The following is a 12,976-nucleotide window of genomic DNA, read 5'->3' as shown; positions in this document are numbered from 1 at the left end:
GGAGTTTTTCTGCGTTTACGACAGAGTGCTGCTCGTGCGCGAGCGTGGAGGCAATGGTAGCAAGATGGCGGCGTTGAAGGAGGAGCAGTGCTACGGACTGTCCTGTGGACGAGTGAGCAATGGCAGTAATGTCTCCGTCTTTCACGTAAAACTCACTGACAGCGCCTTGAGGGCATTTGAAGGTTACCAGAGTAGCAAGGTAATTGAACAACTCAAGTAAATGTAACTACATATTAGGTATATTTTGCTCGTTGGCTGACATAGTTAGCTGGTTAGCAACTGGCTACTTCGCTGCCATGCCAGCAAGCTTCATTAGCTCGATAGCCAGCGTTACTGTTTTATTTATTTAGCTAACTACACGAGTTAGATGCATGTTTGTTACTACACACCAACTAGTCATTTTAGGATTGCCTTTCAGCTACCTTTTTTAAATGAACCCAGTGTTAAACGAGGCTGGTAGCTTCCAGTGTGTGTGTTTTCAATATTAAACTCTAGCCAATCAGCCTTTATAAGACTTGCTAGCTAACGTAACAAGTGCGCTAGCTATGTTGGCAAGCAAAGTAAGAATTCAGCAAGGATTCAGGTTGCTAGTTAGTTAATTAGGTGTCTAGTTTTTCCATTACCGCCATTAATTGGAACGATCAAAACGGTCAACTTGATTCGCCAACTAGCAAACATTTACATAACGTTGCAAACTAAGGTACTGTAACTAACGTTCGCTTACCAGCCAATTAGTTAAGTTAGCTAGCTTTGATGTTAAACCTTTGATTTAGAGTCAGTAATGAAGCTATGGGCGTATCACAACCAACTAGCTAAGTATATGTTTTAGCTAGATAAAATACAACTAGCCATGTAGTGATGTTGAACAGCGATCGATGACATTTGGCAAAGTTTAGTAGCAAATGTTAGGCTAGGTAAGTTTGCTGAACAATGTCGTTTGACGTTATCTAGCTAACTAGCCATGTATGAATTGCAGTGAACAAGTGAAGTGCAATAAAACCCTTGCGTTACGTTGCTTTGCTTATATTACTTCTGGCAGTCGTGAAAAGTGAGACATCTTGGAGGCTAGCCACCAGTAGCCCAAATGACCATATCGAGCTTGCTGTATTTTTTTGTCAGTAACCTCCCACTTACAGCATTTCCCTGACTGATTTTTTTTTTTTGTCAGCTGGTAATTAATGTTCTTGTGATAATGTTATTCAGTCATGGACTTTGAGTTGTTTTGAATTGCTAGCGATATATATATGGTTCCCACCCTACATTGATGCTTGCCATCTATATTTTATTCTATATTTGACTGAGAAAAGCCTGCCAGGCCAGGAAACCAACTACAAGGTTTGTGTTCATGAACATCTAACTACAGTCTAACAAACCCAGTAGTATGGCAAGTAGTTTCATGATTCTTGTCTTTAAATTGATTGAGTTAGGGAAGAGGAAGTGGCCAACATAGCCAGTGTGCTTTGAAACCGTTTGGAAAGAAAACAAAACATTAGCTACCTAGCTTGATAACGCTATGCAGTGTCCTTGATGTAGCTAATAAGAACATAGATGGTATCCTGCTGTGCTTTTCTTTGAAAAATATGGCCTATTAGTATTAAAACATTTTATTCGTAACACGTGCTAATCATGCTCCAAATATGTGGTAATCATGCTGTTCATGCACATTTTTGCCCACTAAAGAAACATTGATTTGAAGACTACATTGTTAGTTACAGTTGATGTTGGATACACAAATATTGTACATTTAAGGGTTTGAAATTACAGGAATCTGTGTGGGATTTGTGCTTGAGAAATGTATTTTGTGATGCCTAGTCAGTGGAGAACTGGGCAATTCTGTTGAATGAAACCTGCAGTCGTTCAGCTGGAGGGATAGTACTGTAGCTTTTCTCTTATTTCCCTACCCAAGCTTGGCTCTGATTTCAGAGGATGCAGACATTACGCAGCTTTGTAGTTGATGAATAGAGGCACTTTTTTATGCCTTTCATCCCCAGGCTCCATTGTCCACTGTACTGTTGTCTAATTGCCAATTTGTGGGAATCTGGCTTTTTTTGTGGCTGTGCTTACTGCACAAGAGTTAAAGATACAGCCTCTTATTATTTTTTAACTCTGCATCGTTGGGAAGGTGTCGTAAGCAAGCATTTCACGGTAAAGTCTACACTAGTTGTGTTCGGCGCATGTAACAAACATTTGATTCTTAGTACTAGGGCTGGGAATTGCCAGGGACCTCACAATAGGATATTAATACTACACTTAGGTGCCCATAAGTATTGCGGTTCTCACAATTTTGTATGTATTGTGATTGACATCGGTAACGACCCCCTCCCCCAATCACTACTTAGTATGATATTTTCATATTGGAGTATCTGCTGATTGATTGAGGTGTTGAAATGTATCCCACTTGAAGTCTTTTTACAGTTGATATGCAAGTCCTCCTGTACAGACATGCCTGAGTAAGCACTTAAACTGTGTCATTGTATACCTCGTCGTATATTCGCCGGCGTTTAAGAATAAACCCCTTAGTCACAGTTTGGCCTAGCTAGACATCTTTTTTACCTGTTAGAGGAGGGAGCCATTGATTCCCTTTTGACCCCCCCCCCCCCCCCCAGTATGGAGCACTGTGGTTTGGAAGCTGAAGCTGGGAAGGGTGAGAGGTCAATCTTGCATCATTTGGGGGGTGTTGTCCCTCAGCCGCAGCCCTGTAGTCGACTGGCCACAGAGACAAAAACACAATGAGAGCCGTCTTGAAAAAGCTCATAAACCACAAAGAAGGGAGGGAAGTTAAGATGACAAGCAATGCCTTGTGCTCCAGTTTTGATATCTGTGCCCAGGATAAACAGCTGTGAAGTGATTTCCCAAGGTCTGGCTGGTCCCTTTTTCTCTGTCTGGGGAGTTCTATGTCTATTCCAAACACACAGTAGAATTACTTTAATATTTTATTGTGGTTTTGTAGATTAAATAGTTAAGCATTGCCTCTGGCCCTATATTGACCAGGAAGAAATCGATAACACATTTAGGGTGTTCACCCATAAAAGTATTAATTAATTCAAGGTTTATGCAATTGGGGATTGCTACAGAAAAACAATAATCCAAACCCCGTGTCTTTGCCATATATGGTTCAAAAGTTACAGATTTACTCTGAGGTCAAAAAGTGGTCACTGCTCAATAGAACTCTCTGGCGCTGTTTCGCGGCAGAGATGACGTTCAAACTAGTGGCTACAGGTTTGTGAGTGAAAACATGGGCTTTTTCTAAATGAAATCTGCTGAATATAAAACAGTGGGGACTAAATATATATTTAACTTACGGCTGAAATCCCGTTAACGGGATCGATTTGACAACAGCCAGTGAAAGTGCAGGGTGCCAAATTCAAACAGAAATCTCAAAATTAAAATTCCTCAAACATACAAGTATTATACACAATTTTAAAGATAAACTTGTTGTTAATCCCACCACAGTGTCCGATTTCACAAAGGCTTTACGACGAAAGCATACCATGAGATTATGTTAGGTCAGCGCCTAGTCACAAAAAAACACAGCCATTTTCCAGCCAAAGAGAGGAGTCACAAAAAGCAGAAATAGAGATAAAATTAATCACTAACCTTTGATCTTCATCAGATGGAACTCATAGGACTTCATGTTACACAATACATGTATGTTTTGTTCGATGATGTTCATATTTCTATCCAAAAATCTCAGTTTACATTGGCGCGTTATGTTCAGTAATGTTTTGCCTTCAAAACATCCGGTGATTTTGCAGAGAGCCACTTCAATTTACAGGAATACTCATCATAAACGTTGATGAAAGATACAAGTGTTATGCATAGAATTAAAGATATACTTCTCCTTAATGTAACCGCTGTGTCAGATTAAAAAATAAATAAATAAAACTTTACGGCAAAATCACACCATGCGATAATCTGAGTACAGCGCTCAGCCACCATACATATACCCGCCATGTTGTGGAGTCAACAAAAGTCAGAAATAGCATTATAAATATTCACTTACCTTTGATCTTCATCGGAATGCACTCCCAGGAATCCCAGTTCCACAATACATGTTTGATGAAGTCCATCATTTATGTCCAAATGCCTCCTTTTTGTCCAGACGAAAAGTCAAAAAAGTTCCATTACAGTTTGTAGAAACATGTCAAACGATGTATAGAATCAATCTTTAGGATGTTTTTATCATAAATCTTCCAACCGGACAATTCCTTTGTCATTAGAAATGAAAGGGAACGGAGCTCGTGCGTGACTAAACTAAAGGCTTTCTGCCAGACCCCTGATTCAAACAGCTCTTATTCGCTCCCCTTTCATAGTAGAAGCCTGAAACAACGTTCTAAAGACTGTTGACATCTAGTGGAAGCCATAAGAAGTGCAATCTGACCCCATAGACACTGTATATTGGATAGACAATCACTTGAAAAACTACAAACCTCAGATTTCCCACTTCCTGGTTGGATTTTTCTCAGTTTTTTGCCTGCCATATGAGTTCTGTTATACTCACAGACATTATTTTAACAGTTTTGGAAACTTTAGAGTTTTCTATCCAAATCTACTAATTATATGTATATTCTAGCTTCTGGGCCTGAGTAACAGGCAGTTTACTATGGGCACGCTTTTCATCCGGACGTGAAAATACTGCCCCCTTGCATAAGAGGTTATTAACAGACTGAATTTAAATATCTGACCTCGGACAATCTGTTCCTTTTTTCATTGTGTATTTTTGAGTCTTGCCCTTTAAATCGCCATAGAAACGGCCTCTCAATGTAGATTGATCGCCAATATAGCCAAGGATCTGGAAATGAAAATGACGACGTATTAAGTTGATTTTGATTGGTCCAACCCACAGAAACGCCTACAAATGGTACCACCTGCCAACGCCAAATATGGTGGAGATGCAACCAAGAGCAGCACGGTCAAAACAAGCAACTGTCACAGAAAATTAACGCTCTTATTTAATCAACACTGTCAAGTACATTAAGGTTACAATATTGTAGCGAACAATCTAATTAATTCTGAGAGGGCAAAGAACTACATTTTGACATTTCGTATCACCCTCTTGAATTGCCCTGTTTTTCTCTACATTCTAGAGCAGTGAGTGAACCCCTTAACATATGGCATATAAAAAGTTTTATTTTAACACCATGTCCTTTTTCACCATCCAGTGATTCATTCTTTCTTTGTCTAGGTCAAGTCCTACTCAGAGAATGGTATGATAATATACAGCCTTTAGAGCATTGTGCTTTGTAAGTGCATTGTGCAATAGTCCTCAGGTAGCATGGCAGACAGACTGTTATCCATGTCTGACGTGAGCAGTACCAATGTCAACCCGTTGCTCTGTTTGCACATCTGATCAGAAGGACACAGTGGGGATTCTCAACCTGGAGACTGACAAACATGAGGAAATAATGTGCCTTCAGTTGAAAATTACGACATATAAAAAAGGCCTAATGTTATCTCTTGTAGGGATTTTTCTGCCATTGTAATCCTTGGGCTGGCCCCTAGGCAACCTGAAAAAGGAAGAAGAAAAAAATTCCAGAAATTATTATAAATACAATTGGAAATTACATTTTCGTGATGTAAAAATGCTTTGTGTAAACTTAAACCTCTTAAATTATAAAGTATGTGTAAATGACAATGGACCTTTAATATCTTTGAGAACTAAAAATTACTAAAGTAAAAGCTAGACAGGGAGAATTGAAAATTCCAAAAACACTGAATTAAGCAGTTTTCATTTGATTGTTTGAGCAAAAGCACATCACATTAGCCATGGCAAAATTCATAGGATGTCAGGAAACTTGCTTTAAAACTACACAATTTTATCTCAGCTCCTTGGCAGAGTATGTAGAATCATAGAAAATTGTCTATAAAAATGAACAATATTCTTTACACAGCCATAAATGGGTCCTGTAAAATGTAGATGTGCTGATTGCGCCCCCTGCCAGGTCCACCACCTAAGCCCCTTTTTGATCCAGAAAAAATGTATGTTGTGCAAAGTGTTGTAACACGGCCATTTTCTTATGAGGAATCAGTAATTCTCTGGCCTAGATTTTCGCCTATTGTCAGACGAGCCTGTTGTAAAGAATTGAATACCGTTCCAAGACCTTTTCAGAACATCCTATTACTGTACAATCTTCTGTTGATAGGCAGTGTTTATTTAACTGGCTGCCTGTTTCTGTTTAAGTATATTTTGCTGCCAGATGCCTCAAGTTACTTCAGCAGTTACCTTTTTTTTAATAGAAAAGCAGTCATTGTATGAAATCATGCCAGAACCTTTAAGATGGCACCTAAAATTGGCAGCTAAAATGGCTCCTAAAATGTGCTATTTCAGCTAAATGGATTTAAAGAGTTGAACTTGGTATCCCTCTGTGGGATGATTGACACTAATGTTTTTGCCCAATGCCTTTTGGTGTCAGTGGGTTAGGTAATGGCCAGGTTATTCTTGGATTCTGTGCAGGCAGTGTGAAGTTTTACATTACATTCCTTACACAGTACATCAACCTTCAGGCCCCTGGTATGTGTAGAGAATTTAGCTCAATGTATAATACAAGGGTGAACAGAAGTGTTTCTAATTTCAATTCAGTTTTTAATTGAAAAGCTTAGCCAAAACTTTGAACCATTATGTTACTCAGAATACAACATGAACGTTTTGTGTTTCTCACAAGTGATCCAGTCTTGCTAGTAGGCTTCCAGAGATATTTGATATAAGTGCCTTCACAAACTAGCTTCGTCTTTGTGGAGCATTTCCGTCTAGGCTAAAGCCTTTTAGTTTGCTGGCGGGCACAAGGAGTGACATTAGTGCTCTGGGTTGACTTTTTCCCCTTGACACCAGAGACAAGGAACTGATTGAGCTTTAATGAGAGCTGTCCTCTATCCCACTTAGTATGCACTTTTGTTACCTCTCCAGGTGAAGGCCTTCCATTCTGGCACTGGTAATGTGTCTTTATAAGAATGGAATACACAATTTCCACCCAATTGCTCAAACATCACATGAAGTAAGACTAAATGGAATGTACATTTTTACATCTTGTTGCTGTTTTTACAACAAAAAGTCCCCCGCTTTGGATGACACCATCTCCATTTGTTACTGTATCCCATATTTTGTGTTATCTGAAACTCAAATGTAAATTGCTTAATTGACAAAGAACGCACATTGGAAGTTTTTGTTTCATGTGCTCTGTGATGCTACAAGGTAGGTTTAAGTAATAGCGACTGGTACATGTTTTGGGCTGGTCTCCAGTGTGTACGTACAAAATATACCCCAAAACACGTGCGCCAATTTTCACGCAAAGATTGACGTGAGAATGTGCTTAGCTTCGCATAAACTTTAGACCATGTGTATGCACAGTTTCTATTGGTTGAAGTATTGCATTGCAAGTAGCTTAGTATTTTGAGAAAATGGGGGATATGACCACACGCTTATTCATAACAAAAAACTGGGAAATATAATAAGATACAAAAATTTGCTGTTAGTGAGAAGCGCTAAGATTTTGGGGAATTTTTTTATTCTAAAACAGTTAGAAATGGGCATCTATTTAATTTCCATGATCATTTCAGAATAATTTCCTAATCTTTTCTGACTGATGGTTTCATACTCGTGAAGTAACATATAGGCCTACAAAGTGCCATCTCACTCTTAATTGGATCCACTTTACACTAAATAAAAACAATTTAAAGTATTTTGATCGATCTGATCCTGAGCACAGTTTAACGGTAGAACAGACTATTCACCTTTTCCATTTGTTTTTTAGGCTACTGTATATGTCTCTGAATAGCCTACTGTCATTTCTAATATTGCAAGTAAACAATATTTTATTAATAAACATAATACATATTTTCATAACATTACACTAATTCCTCACCACTTTTTCTTGTCATGATGGGTTCATATTCCCGATGACAGTTTAGCTTGCAAGAAATTACCATACTCATCTCTCATTTAATTGGGCCTGTTGTAGGCTATTACACTGAACAAAAATATAAATGCAACAATTTCAAGAGTTTACTGAGTTGCAGTTTTATATAAGGAAATCAGTCAATTTAAATAAATTCATTAGGCCCTAATCTATGGATTTCACATGAATGGGAAGGCGGATACTTAAAAAAATAAAGGTTTGTTCGTGGATCAGAAAACCAGTCTGTCTGGTGTGACCACCATTTGCCTCATGCAGCGCATCACATCTCCTTTGCATAGAGTTGATCAGGCTGTTGATTGTGGCCTGTGGAATGTTGTCTTACTCCTCTTCAATGCTGTGTGAAGTTGCTGGATATTGGCGGGAACTGGAATATGCTGTCATGCATGTCGATCCAGAGCATCCCAAACATGCTCAATGGGTGACATGTCTGGTGAGTATGCAGGCCATGGAAGAACTGGGACATTTTCAGCTTCCAGGAATTGTGTACAGATCCTTGCGACATGGGGCCGTGCATTATCATGCTGAAACATTACATTACATTTAAGTCATTTAGCAGACGCTCTTATCCAGAGCGACTTACAAATTGGAAACATGAGGTTATGGCGCCAGACGAATGGCACAACAATGGGCCTCAGGATCTCATCACGGTATTTCTGTGCATTCAAGTTGCTGTTGATAAAATGCAGTTGTGTTCGTTGTCCGAAGCTTATGCCTGCCCATACCATAACCCCACTGCCACCATGGGGCACTCTGTTCACAACGTTGACATGAGCAAACTGCTCGCCTGCACGATGTCATACACGCTGTCTGCCATCTGCCCAGTACAGTTGAAAACAGGATTCATCTGTGAAGAGCACACTTCTCCAGCGTACCAGTGGCCATAGAAGGTGAATATTTTCCCCCTGAAGTCAGTTACGACGTCGAACCACAGTCAGGTCAAGACCCCGGTGAGGACGACGAGCATGCAGATTATCTTCCCTGAGACAGTTTCTGACAGTGTGGTCAGAAATTATTGGGTTGTGCAAACCCACAGTTTCACCAGCTGTCCAGGTGGCTGGTCTCAGACGATCCCGTAGGTGAAGAAGCCGGATGTGGAGGTCCTGGGCTGGTGTGGTTACACGTGGTCTGCGGTTGTGAGGCCGGTTGGATGTATTGCCACATTCTCTAAAACAACGTTGGAGACGGCTTATGGTAGAGAAATTAACATTCGCTTCTCTGGCAACAGCTATGGTGGACATTCCTTCAGTCAGCATGCCAAATGCACACTCCCTCAACTTGAGACATCTGTGGCATTGTGTTGCGACAACTGCACGTTTTAGGGGCCTTTTATTGTCCCCAGCACAAGGTGCACCTGTAATGATCATGCTGTTTAATCAGTGTCTTGATATTCCACACCTGTCAGGTGGATGGATATCTTGGCAAAGGAGAAATGCTTACTAACATGGATGTAAACAAATTTGTGCACAAAATTTCAGAGAAATAAGCTTTTTGTGTGTATGGAACAAGTATTTTGCGCTATGCATCCAAAAGGGAGCACGGTTTATAGTATACAGTAGAATTTAACAGACAGTTAATATTTTTGCTTTGACGTGTCTAGACTACCACTAAGTAGGCCTACTGTGATTTTAGTAGACATGCTTGAAAATGTGGGCAGTGCAGCATATTTAGTAAAAGTAAACGCAAAACATTAGTGAATTGAAATGATCACAATTTACAATAGATTGTTCTTTCAGAAACAGTCAAATACAGCAAATGTCACTAAGTTTAAAACATTCTCTCAACACCTCCAGAGATATTTAATCAAGTTATTCATTGGTATTTCCTTAAATATCCTTTGCCTAATTCCAATTCTTCCAAAGTATACAGCATATAAGGGCATTTTTCAGACTGAGTTTTAATGCTCGGTCACTCACACAATTTCAGGATGGGTCTGATTTATAACGGGAAATATGTGTATATATGGCGTGCAGCAGGTTTATATATCTATTTTTGTACGTGTGCAGTCTTTTCTAAAATGGCTCAGATATTTAGTGTAAAATGTACGCAGCGGTTATATTTGAGGCCCCTGGTGCCACGGATATTTAAGTAATGCTGACTCCCCAGTTTGAACAGAACGAATGGGGCACTAGCTAGCGAGATCATAACCACAGCCAAATATGACTCAAATGTCATGGATGGTGTGGCCCTCAGTCCTGTGGGCTAGTCACACTGGATGGCCTGGTATCACTGTGTACAGAGCTGACCTGCATTCTTGCTAGGTCTCATATGTCTAGTGATTGCGCTGTGTATTTCCCAGTAGTCAAGCATTGGGAGCTGCCCCAGATGTCCTGTCCTGCTGAGTGCTGATCCGGTGCCATCACTGCGTGTGGAAATGAGCGGTTGTTGGATCTTAGCACCATGTCCCAGGCCCTGGGCCAACGTGGGGTGCTACTCAGTTCCACTGGCCCCCTCACAGATGAGTCCTGGAAAGTTCAGGGTTATCCTCATAACAGCGTCTGTTCTTACACTCGTGTCACAGGTTTAGTTAATGTCACACAGTTGTATGGTCATTTGATTTGACATGCGCTGATATTTTCAAGTTGGAGTTGGCTGGTGCTTTGTCACATGTTGAATAGTTTTCCCTCGCTCCTACCTACAACTGGAACCCCCAACTGTGTTGTTTTTTGGTGTCATTGGGGGATTTCTCAAAGTTATTTAAAGAAGATGTAGATTATATCAAGTTCCAATTTAAGCTGATTCTATAAACTTTATAGAAATTCTCACCTTCACTTTGCAACTTTATCTTTATGGAATTTTTTGATTTATCAATTCCTCTGCAGACAGCTGTTGTAAACTAGCTGAATGTCCTGTAGTGTGTTGATTTAGTGTTACACAGATCTTCCCAATGATTGGAACTTTGGTGCTACGCCACTGTGATATTTCTAAAACACATTTCCATGTGGAAACAGCCTCTTATGCAGTCAATCATACTTTTAGCTGTTTTAATGTCGTTTAATACATTTAGCAGTTTTATATAGCCCAACTTGATTTCCGTTTAAAAACATATTTTTATTTCAAAGATCTGTGCCAATATGGGAAAACTCTTTGGAGACTCCTTTGACGTGATTTCAAGCCAACGCAATGATTGATTTTTGTGAGCATTGATGCTACATTCAATTTAAAACTTGAACCAGTGTTTATAGAGGTGCAAGTTGTCTCCCCGGAGAGGTGAGGGGAGTCTCATCACTGCACTGTTGAGATTATCAACAGGCGTGTTGATTTGGTACAAAATGCACAGTGAAAATTGCCCCCTGCAGTGTTTTAGGAGTAGCCCTCCTAACGACCCAGTGATATTTTAGTCCTAGGATAGTCTGGTTACCGGCAGGTCCTGTGGATGGGGATTAGAACTCGCTATTCTATTGCAGGACTGTAATCCAACTAGAAGCCTAACTTTTAAAAGGGGAAAGCACTGGTGAAAACATTGTGCTGTGCCTTTACTTTGGCACGGTCTGTGCGTGTAATCTGCCTTATCTCTTTGCATGCAGATCAGATGACACTTTGCCAACTAGTCTGCACGTCAAGAACTTCCCAGTGTCCAAACCACCCATTAAATTGCCAACAACAGTTGAATGTTGAAGGATCACCATCCCTCAATTTAGGGCTGGGTGATATGGCCTAAAAATCATATGTAGATTTTTTTTCTTCTCAAATGTATGGATTTATGATATCTGTTTTTTCTATGCTTTGTTGTACAATCAAAGGTAAAAATGCACTGAATTTCAGTCAGGAATAATCCTAATTCAGGTCCTGTGAAATTATACCTAGGCTAAATATACAGGACAATGCCTTCAGAAAGTATTCACACCCCTTGACGTTTTCCACATGTTATGTTACAGCCTCAATTTAAAATGGATTGAATTGAGATATTGTCACTGGCCTCCACACAATAACCCATAATGTCACAGTGGAATTGTTTACAAATGAATAAAAAATGAAAAGCTGGTGTCTGGAGTCAAGTATTAACTTCTCTGGGATATGTGGGACGCTAACCTACCACTTGGCCAAAAGCCAGTAAAAATGCAGAGTGCCAAATTCAAATAAATTACTATAAAAATCCAACTTTCATGAAGTCACACATGAAAGATACCAAATTAAAGCTACACTTGTTGTGAATCCAGCCAACATGTCAGAATTCAAATAGGCTTTACGACGAAAGCACACCAAACGATTATGTTAGGTCAGAGCCAAGTCACAGAAAAACACAGCCATTGTTCCAGCCAAAGAGAGGAGTAACAAAAAGCAGGAAGAGAAAAAATGTATCACTAACCTTTGATCTTCATCAGATGACACTCATAGGACTTCATGTTACACAATACATGTATGTTTTGTTCGGTAAAGTTCATATTTATATCCAAAAACCTGAGTTTAGGCGGGACGCTACTGTCTCACTTGGCCAAAAGCCAGAGAAAATGCAGAGCGCCAAATTAAAATAAATTACTATAAAAATCCAACTTTCATGAAATCACACATGATAGATACCAAATTAAAGCTCCACTTGTTGTGAATCCAGCCAACATGTCAGAATTCAAATAGGCTTTTCGGCGAAAGCAAACGATGCTATTATCTGAGGATAGCAACAGAGTAAACAAAGAGAGATAAGCATATTTCAACCCTGCAGGCGCGACACAAAACGCAGAAATGAAAATATAATTCATGCCTTACCTTTGACGAGCTTCTGTTGTTGGCACTCCAATATGTCCCATAAACATCACAAATGGTCCTTTTGTTCGATTAATTCCGTCGATATATATCCAAAATGTCCATTTATTTGGCGCGTTTGATCCAGAAAAACACCGGTTCCAACTTGTGCAACGTGACTACAAAATATCTCAAAGCTACCTGTAAACTTTGCCAAAACATTTCAAACTACCTTTGTAATACAGCTTTAGGTATTTTTTTACGTAAATAATCGCTAAAATTGAAGACGGGATGATCTGTGTTCAATACAGGATTAAAACAAACTGTAGCTAGCTTTCTGGTCACGTGCCTTTATCTAACAGTACACTTCAAGTGACCCTTGTTCA

General features: G+C 39.6%; 1 protein-coding gene across 1 annotated transcript in view; it reads left to right on the top strand.

Annotated features, from left to right (window-relative positions):
• The first annotated feature begins 4 nt into the window (after positions 1 to 4).
• The window catches only part of LOC120052442 (RNA polymerase II elongation factor ELL-like), a 47,390-nt gene continuing 34,418 nt past the window's right edge, over positions 5 to 12,976 (top strand). Inside the window, exon 1 of the mRNA XM_038999351.1 lies at positions 5 to 199. Within this exon, the coding sequence (XP_038855279.1) occupies positions 65 to 199 (135 nt within the window). The 5' untranslated portion in view covers positions 5 to 64. The remainder of the gene's footprint in view (positions 200 to 12,976) is intronic.

Source organism: Salvelinus namaycush, chromosome 8 (genome assembly GCF_016432855.1).
Source record: "Salvelinus namaycush isolate Seneca chromosome 8, SaNama_1.0, whole genome shotgun sequence".
Lineage (NCBI taxonomy): Eukaryota > Metazoa > Chordata > Actinopteri > Salmoniformes > Salmonidae > Salvelinus > Salvelinus namaycush.
Note: the sequence above shows the minus strand (reverse complement) of the source record. Positions and strands in the feature narration are given on the sequence as shown.